Source organism: Tinamus guttatus, unplaced genomic scaffold (assembly GCF_059628265.1).
Source record: "Tinamus guttatus ecotype Peru unplaced genomic scaffold, ASM5962826v1 Tinamus_guttatus_pri_ptg000051l, whole genome shotgun sequence".
NCBI classification, from domain to species: domain Eukaryota; kingdom Metazoa; phylum Chordata; class Aves; order Tinamiformes; family Tinamidae; genus Tinamus; species Tinamus guttatus.
This window is the reverse complement of record NW_028288585.1, coordinates 1839715-1853002: the sequence shown is the minus strand read 5'-3', so window position 1 is coordinate 1853002 and position 13288 is coordinate 1839715. Positions and strand designations below refer to the sequence as shown.

Here is a 13288-nt window from a genome sequence, read left to right as displayed (position 1 = left end):
CATATTCAAGTCCTGTGTGTTAATCTACAGTGCAACAGTCATAAACATTAGCAGATACAGAATCTCCTTCCTTAGCTGTAGCTTAATGATTAACTTGTACGAACTGTGATGAAAGATTGGTGCCCTCATGGAAAGGGTTGGCTCATCAACAACAGTATGAGGAGATGTTGCTTAGAGGGCAGACATAGAAATATGGTGGAAATGGAAATAAATCGATTAAAGTCTGTGAAGAAAACAGGAAGACAGGTTGCTTATGGCCCTTGTAATGCTTGAAGGGTGTTGGACATGGATATAAAATGAGCAAGTTCTTAAAGACTGCTCTGCCCTTCCAAGCATCTGCACCTGGCAGTGCAAACCCTCATACAAGAATGTTTTAAGGAATAGCATTTACCCTGCTTTATCTTTCCTTAATAACTTAAATGGCCAAACATATGTTTTTTTAAAATCTGAATCAGTTCTGAACAGAGAAACCTATGGTCTGAGAGCTATATGATTTTACTGTGTTTCTGCAAGGAGTCTTATTTCTTTATGTTTTGGGAAATTCTATAGAATGGAACCTTTTTTTTTCCTGTATTTTTTTTTTCTGAAAGCATTTTTGAATTCTCCCTTGTTGCCCTGTGGGAGTAGCTACCATAAATTATCCAATATCTGCTGCTAGGTAAAACAGATCTCAGATATGCAACATTTTATTACAATTTAACTTTAAGAGTACCTTTTAAATGTGCTTATGGCTGTATCAGTTTGCATGGAGATGGAGTTCTTCACATAGCGGTAGGACACATTTAATACCTTTTTTCAAAAAAAAAAATCTGCACCATTGTTTTGCTGTTCTTAAGTTTTATTCTTCTATCTCCTCTTCTATCAATGTAATTGAACACTTTTGGCTAGTGATGGAGGACATAGTTTCTAAATCTTTAGTAACGTGCCTGTTATCCAGTTCTTTGTCCCATGCTCTATTCACTCTTCTTCTTTTTTATAATATAAATTCCTTAGGGAATGGAACATTCTTTACTTATGTTAATATAAAGCGCCATAAATATATCTTGATTTTAAGTATTTATGATCCATTCATAAAATTCTATGCAATCAGCAAAATCCTGAAGTAGAGGATCAAAATTTCCTAACATAACTGTGTTACAGGCCTCTTCAGAACTTTTTTTATCTTTGATAAAGAGGTGGGTAGAAGAATTCAAATATTTAAAAGATCTTTTATTCCACCTGTTACCATCTTTTTTTTTTCTATAAATAAAGCACTTTTCAGAATAAAATTATATTCGGGAGTCCTGTGTCTGTGTGAACTTTACACATTAGACATAAGAAATAGTTCGTTCCATCTTCAAATCGTTTGTGATTTGTTAAATATTTGTTGCTGTGCTGTATTCTACAGCTAATGTGTTTTTATAGCCCTGAGTTTAAAAAACTCTGAATGTCCCACATTTATGGTGAACAAGAATATGTTTTTGCACTATGTAGTTAATCAGGGGCTACTAAGTCAATCTGAGTTCTGCTAAAGGAAGATTTATTGTATTAGGACTAAAACTTAGCTTTTAATTTTAACTTAACTCTTCATAGACAGGGAAATAAACAAGAAAAGTAATGATAGATCAAGCCAGAAATCTTCTACTGACTTGAAAGAAAGTGGAGCTGAGATGGTAGAGCTCAAGGCAAAAAAGATATTTTGAGCACAAAAATCTCTGCTGATTATGACCCAGTTTATTAAGTCATCTGCTAATCTTGCTGATTAAGTCATCTGAAATCTCAACATCCGGCTACTTTGCCAAAGATATGCCTAAAATTAAAGGCATTACTGATTTTGACATCCACATTCTCCCGGACCTAAAGTTCAACTGAGCATACCCGGAACTGTGTGGTTAAATCAAGACTTAACAGGTTAATTCTTGTATTTCAATCCTATTGGGATATACCAAATTGACAACTTAATGCTTATCTCTTCTGGATACATCCCATCAGATACTCTGCCTTGAGGTTCAAGTGCTTTTAAAATATTTCATAGTATATAACATTTATCTTTTGCAATTTCAGCGGTACCAATTCATCAGGATATAAACATAATCTCGCAGGAGGAGACCAGAATAAATTATTACATCAAACTATCATACTATACCAGTAACTATATTTTTTTTGTTTGCTTTTTAGGGTACATTGAATCCCTACTGTGTGCTGTGGGATGATTCAAGAACGTAAGTAACAGATGTTGGTTTCTATTACTATGGCTTAAATATTACACGGCAGCTACTAATATTTAAGTAGTCCGTCAGTCACTGGAATAGTATGAGAGAAGGGAAAAAGAGTGAAAATATGGGATTCTCCAGTACAGTTTCCTTTCTGCAGATGTGGAAATGGAAATACACCTCATGAAGAAGTTACTCAGTAGTAATTTTAACTTGCCTTTCCAAGATTAAAATGGGGGTGGCTAAGAATGATAGGTCCTTGATGGGCAACATGTGAGTGGGTAAATGATCTGACATAACTAAGGAAAGCTCCCACTTGCTGTTACCACAGTGAGAAATATCATTGACAAGTGTGATAACCACAGAAAACTTCATTTTAGTTGGTGAGAGTTTCCACATTGCTTTAAATGGAGTAGTAGTTAAGTCGTATGCTAAACAGTGAAAACTTGCCAGCAGACTTCTGCTACTTTTTTCAGTGTGCCTCTCTCTGCAGACAAAGAACACAAAAAGTCACCGTAAAGAAGCAGAGCAGAAAAAAAAACTAGTGTGGTTTATAGAGAGAGTTGCAAGTTCCTGCAGTTGTAATTTGCAGTTGTAATCTGTGGTATTAACCTTTTAGGATAGTTAAGGCTGTGTTGTCTACCATTAAAGTGAAGGTGAATTTTGCCTAAGCGCAGAATAAGTGTTTCAGGAAGGGTTCTATGTGGTTGCCATACTTATGTATTTTTCAAATGATGATGGACTTCTAGTCTAGGTATATATCATTCTACAGAAATTTCCATACTGTTAAAAGCTGTATGCCTGAGATTCTTGTGAGTGGGTTTATCTTTCAGTCTGGGTTTATAGCAGTATGCAGATGGCTGACAACATGATAGTGTATAAATGAGAAACTTTGGACATGGTGCTGGAAATTATTCCAACAAATGGTGCCAGTCTACTTCTTTAAGAAAAGATCATAATACTTTTATTTACCAGCAACATCATAATGTTCCATTGCCGTAAAATGTGTGGAGATTTATTTCGTATATTCTATGCCTTTAGAATTCAAACGTTTTGTATGCCATTCTTTTTTGCCTCTCCACAGTGCTTTGCTTACACATTAGGTGCTTTGTTTTCCATTTTTTCACTTGCATTGCTTTAAGTACCACATATTTGTGGCATATATTCCAGTTTCATTGGTCCAGGCCAGAATACCAGAGGCATATTTGTATGAAATTGGACTACAAAAAGAAAAATATTTGCGTGGTGGGAGGTTTAGCAGTGGGATGCAAAGGTATCATTAGGGGATTTGGGATGAATGTGTGAAGCCATCACAAACGAATGGTATGTTGTATTTTGCGTTTGCCACTTGCTCTGCATTCTCTTTGAGCTGTTTATGGAAAGGTTTAGTGGTACGTGCTGGTTCTGGTTTCAGTAAGCTTCAAAATCTCGAACGGAAAAGCAAACTTTTGAAACATCTAAAATTTATGTAAATGTCAGGGGATGAGGGAGAAACCCAAATTATTGGGTGTTGTAAGAAATACATCCTTGTCTTATTATTTAATAGTAGTTATTGAAGATGTGCAAATATTTGAAGTATTAGTAGTATTTTTGGAGATGTATCTGTCTTGAAAAGTTATTTGAGCCACCAAATATTCAAGATAAGCTATGATGTATCAGTAATTTTGACATGGTCAGCACTGTCATGTATTTTACCCATGTGTGTTATTTTATGAGACGGGGCTGTTATCTATTGCCTGAGTAGGTAATGTGATAATCCAGTACTAATAAGAGCATAATCCATTTTTTCCCCCTTCATCCCTTAAGAAAAGGTCCCTAATGTTATCTGTGGGGGGATTACTCAATTCATAACTTTATTTTTGCAGTGATATTTCTTTTAGGTTTGGGGTGTATTATTTGTGGCTACTTTAGTATATTACAGAATTTGCAGTCCAACATTGTGAGTTTTAACTTATCATGAAAGCTGTGTAAGTCTGGATGGCTTCCTATTGTTTATACATCTTAAAAAATAAATACATACAGAACTACACAATTGGCTAGGTGCCTTCTGGTAATGTCGGGTTCTTGGTGGCTTGTTTTTCCTTTCAGTTTTTCTGTTTTTCTCTAAAGCCTCAGGAATTGGCCACTCTGAGCAGATTTAATGGATTAATAGCTTTACTCATGTTGCAAATCCCACAGAACTCTGTTGTGTTCGTGTCCTTCAAAAGTGTCTGATTTTTGTATAACCAGAATTTGGCAAGAATTTTGGAATTAATCCAAGAAAAAATAGTCTACTTTTACTTGAATGTGTTTAGCTAATCAGTGCTCTTTATTTAGCAGGTGCTTTAGAGCATTTCAGAAGGAAGTAATGTTTGTTTTTTATCATCAGCATCCAGCCAGCAGATACCTCTAATGTTTTTTGCCATCTTGTAGGACACTTCTCCCACATCTTTTATCTCCTTGTCCTTATCTCCAAAGTCCATATTTGGTAAATTATAGTTTTCTCCACTTGTCCGTTCAATACTCCTCTGACAACACGAGAAACTTTGTCCACCTGACCTGCTTCGCAGGAGACTGATCAGTGATTAGGAGTTCTGTTTTCATCCACCCTTGAAGAAAGTCCTGGATCTATAAGCTTTTTCATCACAGCAGGATCTTCGAAGCTATTTTTCTGCTGTTGCTATTTGTGAATATTTGGTAAGACCAAAATGCCAAAGCAGCATTAGTCCTTTTTCTTTTTTCTTTTTTTTTTTTGGCATGAGATTAAATGAGAACCCTTTCCCTTTGATAATATTTTAGGTTTTCCATTCATCTGTTAAGGCTTGTGCCTTCTCCATAGGCAGGTACTCAGGTGCGTGTGTAATACTGAGGCAGTACAACTAACGAATAGAAGATTATGGCATGCATTATAAAGAACAATCTCAAATACTAATAGTTCAGCATTTTATTTCAGTCGATGTACCCTAAATAAGTAGAATATCTGTCTGTGTTAGTTTAAACCAGACTATTTATGAGTACTTGTTGTTTCTTTACTATTTCCAGCTTCCCTGCATGAAACTGCAGGGAGTGAAATGGTAATGAATGTTGTGATTTTTTTCCCCAGAAATCTGAGTGGTATCTTTTCCCCTTTTTTTCACACACTTTGTATTTATCAGTGCTGGCCTTCAACAAAGTTTTAAGATCTGACTGCTTTTCCTTTCAGTGTATGGGAAATATGCGAAATATTTTTAATTGAGATTCTGAGGAGAACTAAAAAGAAAGAAATGTAACTTTCCTGCTTTGCATTGTCTAGTATAAATGAACTAGCCCTGCTGCCAGGAACTGTTTGTGATACATTAATTCCAGTGTGTTAATCCTCAGAGAAGGAAAAGAAGTTTGTCATGTCCTAGGTCTGACTTTCCCACGCCAGAAAAAAAAATAAAATAAATAAAATTCAATATTTTGAGATGAAATGAAACTCCTGGAAGTTTCTCTCACTCCCTCCTACCTCTCAGGAAAAGAAATAAAGGGAGAAGAAGGAAACAGCAGAGTTTCAGCTAGCAAGTAATCCAATGGTTGGAGGACCTAATTGGGGTGCTGAGAAACCAGGCTTTCAGTTCCTCACTTTATTTAAGTTATTTGAGGAGTTTGAAACATGTCACAGAAGTGATCCATGCCCCTCTGTCATCTCCTTTGGAGTGTATTACTTAGCTTCTCTTCATGGAACTGTTCCGTGTTATTTGGGAAGACGTTTATAAGGTGGAAAGGTGAGTCTGAGCAACTCAGTCTTTAATTTTGCCTATCTTGCCATGTGTCTGTCGCCCTGCCACACCAAGATCTTAGCCATATCACTGTCAGGATTTCTTGCAGTGCTGCTTTATTTACATAAGTCAAGATAAGACTGTATAAGACAGGAAGATTAAAGAGTCCACATATGTATGCATAAATTTCCATTTATAACATGCCACTGAAAAAAAATGTGACCAAACTTTGGCATAAAGCACAATGCAAATTAGGGTGCCAGATCCAGCCCCTTGTGGTTATTCATATTTAGACTCATGCACAACTGAATGGACACTGCTATTTTGAATAAAATCTCTACATTGCTAGTTATATAAACAAATGACAAAAGCAGTGACATGGGTATCAGCAGGATGCAACCAGTGATCTGCAGTTCTGCTGTACAGTAGATGAGCACTAAGAAATAGACTGTGTTCTAGGGGTAGGCTTGTTTCCAAGATGAGCTGAAGTCTTGCTAGGTCAGAAAGGTCCTGTGGAACACCCTGAGTCCTAATTATTCCCCTGGCTGCTGCAGCTTAGTCTTGCAACCAAGGATAATGAGAAAATAATATACTAAAAAAGGAGATTTTCAGAAAGAATTTGACAACAAGCTGCTACCTTTGTTTTCTTGCATTTTGCAGACATGGTAATGTCTTCAGTAATCTGCCCCAAGAAAGTGCTTTGACATGCAGACAGCTACCTTGATTGTTGATGTTCTTCTTATCAGTCTCTCTTTTTTCCTACCTCATTAGGAACTTTTCTGACCCTGTGCTTAGGTACTTTTTAGGTTTAAAATGGCCCATCTGAATCATTAGGCTGTTTAATATCTCTCTTGAACTCAGTTACCTTCTTGGAAGTCTGAATCTGTAACAGGGGCCAAAATAGAAAGCCTGCATGGAGGTCTGGGACTCATGAAAGTTTAACCTGGTAAAGTTAGATAATCATCTTAGTGGATCCAGATCCTGGATCCAGGATTCCTGACTCATGGTTAGGATCTCGAAAGGCCCTAAGAGGCCAGAAATTTGGTTCTACTGTGTTGAATATTGGAAGTACCATTTTGAAATGTAACACTCGGCTAATACCATAATGATGAGCACACATGAGGAGCAAGTGGAAAAATGGGTAATTGGAATGGGTCGACATCTTACATGGGACTTTCAATGATCAGCAGATAATTAAAAAATAATGCATTTGGTATCTGTTCTTTTAGCAATGTGTTTTATGTAATGTGGGCACATCTGCTCTCCTCAGGAAACTGTCATTTGTTGCAGGCACGCTCAACTGCTGTCCACAGTGCAACATGACATTTCACAGCACTGGGTAAAGAAAGGGCTTTTAGGATTCTGTAGATCTTTTCTGCCAATTGCTGCAGCAGGATGTTGTACCAGTATGACAGCTTTTTATTTGTCCATATGTGCACACATAGCAGCTTGTGCCTGCTTACTATACAGTTTGCAGAAGCACAGTTAACACAATTAGCTGAAATTTTTAATACTACTAGGATTTTGACGTGATTCAGTTTTTGTTTAGGGCAAGTGGTAGATCTGCTCTACTTTTTCCCCCACTGCCATATCTAATTTACAATGACAGTGCTTTAGATTTTCTACCCTGAAGCTATGTGAAATTGTGAATACCACCTACATGTGAGAAATGAGAAATGGTATGCATTTATACAACTTCAGGAATTCATTCCAGACTTATTATGACATCCTCTATTAAAAGAAGATTAAAAAAAAAAGTTTATTATGACATTATTATTATTATTATCCCTAAGAGCTTGTTTTTCTTCCTTCATTTTCCTTGGATAGATTTGTCTGCAGTTGCAGAGAAATGGTCCAGAAAGGGATTTGTGCAATGCAAATAGAGAAGTATCTGCCAGTTACGTTACGATTTTCCCATGGATTTGTCTGCAGGGCAGAATGCAGTTCAGCTGTAGGATAGAAGCCTGCATTTATACTAGCAAAATGATGTTTGCATTTTGTTGCTTGGTGGTAAAATTGTTGGGGAACGCTGATCTGCTTTGTCCCACTCTCCACTTTGTTTTTCAAAGCTACCGTCATGAGCCATTTCAGTTAATCTTTAATTAGGCTTAATTTAATCTACTCTTCCAAGCCTTTGAAAGTAGGTTCAGGAAGACTCTTTGCAACTCAAAGTGTCTCCATCTAATAATTGAATGGTTAGATTATCCTAAAGCAGAATTCACCTCTGAAAAAATGTGCATGGTAGTCCCTCTTTACCTTACAATGCTTTACACACATATTATTTTGATCACCAGGAAGATATGGAGGATTGTAAGTAAAATAGAAAATTACTGAATGTAATTCATGTAAGTATAGTTTGGCCGTGGGTGCCAGCTGAGGGTTTGCTTGTCCCATTCATGTTATCATCTGACTTGTAGGTCCTGCTTTCAGGAAAGCAGGACTTTGCTTCCTTCATGTTTTGAAGGCAGTGAATTTGCTTTTCATGTTAGTTTCTGTGCTTATGTCTGTGAAATGTAATGAAAGCGTTAATGAATTTATCCAGCAATCAATTGTTAGACTTTGAGAATCTACTTTTGTGAAGATCATTACATAATGGAGTCTGTATAATAGCACACTGCATAATCTTCTGTTCCTTATAGTCTTACATAAAGAATTGCTCAGATGATAGCATTGCATTCCACAGAATAATATTCTTTGGAGATAACTTTTTCATTAAAATAGTCTGGAATGACAAACGTGATCCAAACTTCATGGCAACCAACTGAAAGGCTTTGACTGGTTTGAATCAGATCTTGATCAAGTGGCAAACCACTGTTCAACCTGTGTAATACCTAAATTTAAAAATGACTGCTCAGATTATACCATACAAAAATACTCAGTCCTGAAATATGTAGGTACTGTAAAACATAAAGTATATTGAAAAAGAGACAGACCCAAGATTTTCTTTGCTTAAGTCATATACAAAGTGAATCAGTATATATGAGAGGAATTTATAATTTAGTTTCTTTTTATCACACTGCTTTTCACAGACACCTACACTACCAGGAACAGAACTTACATGGCCTCATGAGAATTGCAGCAAAAAAAAAGGAAATTAAATTAATTCTTGCTAATAAGTTTGCTTTCTTTTTAGTTTTTACTGAATGATTAATCAACTCCATTTATGAAAATTCAATTGCTAAATACCAGTTTTAGAGAACTAAGGATAGTGGTTTCCTGCAATATCAGGCAACTATAATTCTAAAATGTTGATTATAAGAATTAGTGGTTGTAGCCTCATAAACAAATTTAAAGATTTGATTTGGATTCTTGAAGGATTTTTGGCACCCGCTGAGGGTACAGTGAGTGCACAGAGATAATCTGCATTTGAAAAAGGTTTTGAACAGAAAAAAAGATGGTCATAATTTGGTTTTGTATTGATTTTTCCAGAAAAATTAATGGATGTAAACAAATTTAGTAAGAGGTGATCTTTGTTTTACTTACTAATACCTCACCCTGAATCTAGCAGCATAGAATCTGTGAGCCCAGCATGATGAAAGACTTGGACTGAATCTTGTAGAGGAAGACAGTGTTCACCCACTCTGATGCAGCTTACAAAAGACTCTTATATAATTATAATTTTGCAGTTCTTATAGTTCTTTATGCCTGTAGATTTCAAAACAATTTACAGCAGAGGTTGGTGTTGTCATTTCTGTCTTTACAGATAGATAGAGGAAGATAGAGCAAACGAAAGCAAGCTGTTTGCTTAAGGTGGCTCATGAAGCCATGGCAGAGCTAGAGCTCCAGACTCCTGAGCTCTGTGTGTACTGTGTAGCTATTCTCAAATTCCGTATCACTTCCCTGCCATGATGCAGAACTCTAAAGATTGAATTATTTTATATTTTTCTAGTTTCTAGAAAACTATTTTATAGTTTTCTTCTCTGCTTATCTCACAGAAAGTGCAACAGAACTAAAGGTGTTTGCATTATGCCATACTTACACAGTAGTGCATCATCCGAGAAGATGAGAAGTCTGGGTGCGTTTTACCTCTCCATGTGAGAAAGAGCTGTGGGAAGGAGCCTTTTGCTGTTCCTTCCCATGCCATTGGCAATAGGGAAGCAATTACTGCCATATCAATATTGCTATATCTGTCTCGTGTCTAGATTATTTTAGATTGATTATTTTTAATGATAGAGGTTAGGTTGCTGTTTGGTCTCATTCTATTTTAGTGCTCTGTGCTGAGATATTTTGTTGTAAGGGTAAAAATTCTGCCAAGTTGTATCAGTGACATAGCTACCTTACCTATACTAATATCACATACAATGTTGTTTAATCATCTTAACAGATTTTAAGATTTTACTCTTAGTCTGAAATGTCATCCTCTTGCCTGTGCAAGTGCATAAGGAAAGATCCATGGAATTATATGCAAGTAACTAAGGATTAAATTAAGAAGAATATATTTCTATAAAAGAATTCATTAGAAATTATTCACAAACCTGTGGAATGACCATTTTTAGTGATTTTTCCTTGCCAGTTTCTTTATATGTTTTCATATGTTTACTACTCAACTACAGAACTGCATTTCTTTCATTCCTAGTACATTATATAGATTTTTTCACTTTTTTTTTCTTTAGTTTCGCTGTTTCAAACAGTGGTTTGGACTATATGCAGGAAATGTTTTAGATGCTTAAAGTCAGCTTTGGTTCTTGCGTTCATAATGGCATTTCTAAAAATTGCTAACCATTTTATGACTTTGAAGATGCCTACATTTTTGTTTTGTAGTTACACAAATGCTTGGACATGTGATTCCTGCAAGAGCTAAAGCTTTTCTGACTGGTTGAACAGATTAGGCAGATGTCTAGCAGACACCATGTGTGGAACCAGGAGTCTCATGATCTATATTCTTTAAAATATGCCTGAAAAAGAAAATTGAATTATTTTACTCCATCTCTTGAAGTTTTTTCCTTCATCTAGAAGATGGGAGAACCAGTATAGAGCCACCTCCTGAGGAAGGGTGCTGCCAGCAGTCTTTCGAAGAACTGAATATGTTCACATTGACAGAAGTGGCAGCATTATCACTACATATAATAGCCTAATAAGAGAGAAATCATGGAGAAATTCAGGCTCATTTCACTCTTCACCATGTAGGAAATAAAACTGAGTCTCTTCCATACTTGCAAGAGCTTGTCCCAGAAGTAAGACTGTAGGCTACCTGAAGATAAGTATAATGGAGAGAATGACACTTTCTCTTGAATTTACTGTACTAGCATAGTAAATTAATTGTACGATCAAGACAGACACAAGAGTGAACGTGACCTTGAAGCCTAATATTTTGTCTTCATCATTATCATCATCATGAGATGCATTTTCTCATGATGTATCCACATTCACTCCTGTTTGCAAACTGGTCTGGTCTGCTACAGGAGGGATGAGGAACACTGTGACAGAGGAGAATATTCTTCTTGATAAAAGCATACCTGAAAACCACAAATCTCAGGGGTATTGAATACATTTAATTTCCCGTATTTGAGGCTATGTTTCTATCCATCAAGTTATTATTTAAGAAATGAGTATCACTTGCATAATTTACTTAAGCACTTGGGACTTCAAAGAACAGCTTGAGCTCTGTCTCTGTTCTTTGAAAGAAGAACATGAATGTCTTTCAAATTATAACTGCATATATATATATGCAGCCTTAAGAAACTAAAAATGTCAGGGTTACAGATCAAGTGTATAAACTGTTTATGTAAAATGATACTGTGTGCAGCATCATTTGCATAGAAATGCATGTTATCTGTAAACTTATTTGCAATCAGTACAACAAAGAAATGGGTTTATCTGGTATAACTATTCTTATCTAAAGCATAATGAAGAATAGAACAAAATACAAGGCGTTTCTGAAAGTTTGGAGAGTATAGTATTGCTTTTCTTCACTTCCAAATGCATGGATGCAACTCTGAGACCTTCAGATATTATTACTCTTCTCTTTGATAAATCAAGCATCATGTAATCCATTAAAGTTGTTTTTCTCTTCATACAAGAACTTTAATTTCGTGGTAAAATGATCTTAAGCCTATTAGGTTTGGAATGACATTTTGAAACGTCCCTCTATTATTCTTGCACCTTCAGCAAAGAAATTGTTTTTATCTGATAAAAATCACTCAGGGAAGCATCCGTCTTAAACCTGCCGTACTTTATCAAATGCATTGATAAGCATGCACCTTTAATGCATGCTTTATCTCACCAACTTCACAGGTACCTTAGTATGTGATTATCTTTTGATGAATCTGTATGCTATAGTTGAACAACATGAGCTGATTTAGTTGAAGTTCGTCCTGGACCAGTCACTAGAGGGAAGCAGAGACCTACGTGCTCCTATCCATGACGTCAGTTACATCCTCATTTGCAAAATCTGGCCTGGTTTGGGGCAGGACCTCCTCCTCCCCAGAAAAAGACAAAAAGGCATTCGCATAAGATTGACTTCCAAAGGCCATTGTGATTAAAAGAAGTTATCTTCACAAGTGATGTTAATCTAATATTAGACAAATAGTGCATGTTAGAGTGGATAAAGGAGATGGGTGTAGTGCTTTCATTTTCGAACCATTATAACATTCAGAAAAATGCATTGAGTTGCTTGTAGCACAGGAATTGTACATTTGCAGCAAGTGAGTAGATCAAACCTTGGATCAAATACACTAGTTTCCTATTTTCTTTTTATTGTTCCCTCCTTGATTATCCATACTTACATTCCATAAGATTTTTTCTGTTCAGAATCTCATCCTGCCTGTGTAAACAGTAGATGTCAACATTATGTTTTCTGATATTTGGCTGAAAGAGTATATTTGTTATGAATTGAATTTTACTGTAAAATTAAGATGCCCAGAGACAAGAGTAAGATACTAAGAATAAGAATTTTTAATTGAAATTTTGAATATTTTAGCAAGGACAATATTTATATTACCTACCTCTTAGTATGACTAGAAGATCTTTTACTAATCTTAAACTATGCAGGATGACCAGAACTTAATGAGAAAAGTACAAATCTGTATAAGGTTTTAAACATGTTTATACTGAAGGTAATACGCTAGATGAACAACTTCAAGCAAAGCAATCTCATTAAGAAAGTGTTGTGTTGAATAGTTGCTAGATTATGGCTGGATAGAGTTTTAGCTGAAAGTATGCTATATTTGTGATGATTTTTTAATGTTATCATCTTCTCTGATAATATTGAGTAGGAGATAGATCTTGCAGAGCTAGTTATCTAAAGGTAATGTATGTATGCATTCAAGTGCATATGCTGGGGATAACATCCTGCAATCCATGCTATTATTCTAAGCAGTGGAGAATATAATACAATTCTAAATTTCACAGGCTCTGGTTATTATTCTTAGTGTTACA

The 13288-nt window shown here is 35.8% G+C and overlaps 1 protein-coding gene across 5 annotated transcripts in view; it reads left to right on the top strand.

Annotated features, from left to right (window-relative positions):
- Window positions 1-13288, top strand: part of ADGRB3 (adhesion G protein-coupled receptor B3) — a 416394-nt gene that overhangs the window by 241098 nt on the left and 162008 nt on the right. For all 5 annotated transcript variants that reach the window (XM_010216525.2, XM_088539906.1, XM_088539905.1 and 2 more), the window contains one exon: window positions 2158-2201. In XM_010216525.2, the coding sequence (XP_010214827.1) occupies window positions 2158-2201 (44 nt within the window). The remainder of the gene's footprint in view (window positions 1-2157; window positions 2202-13288) is intronic.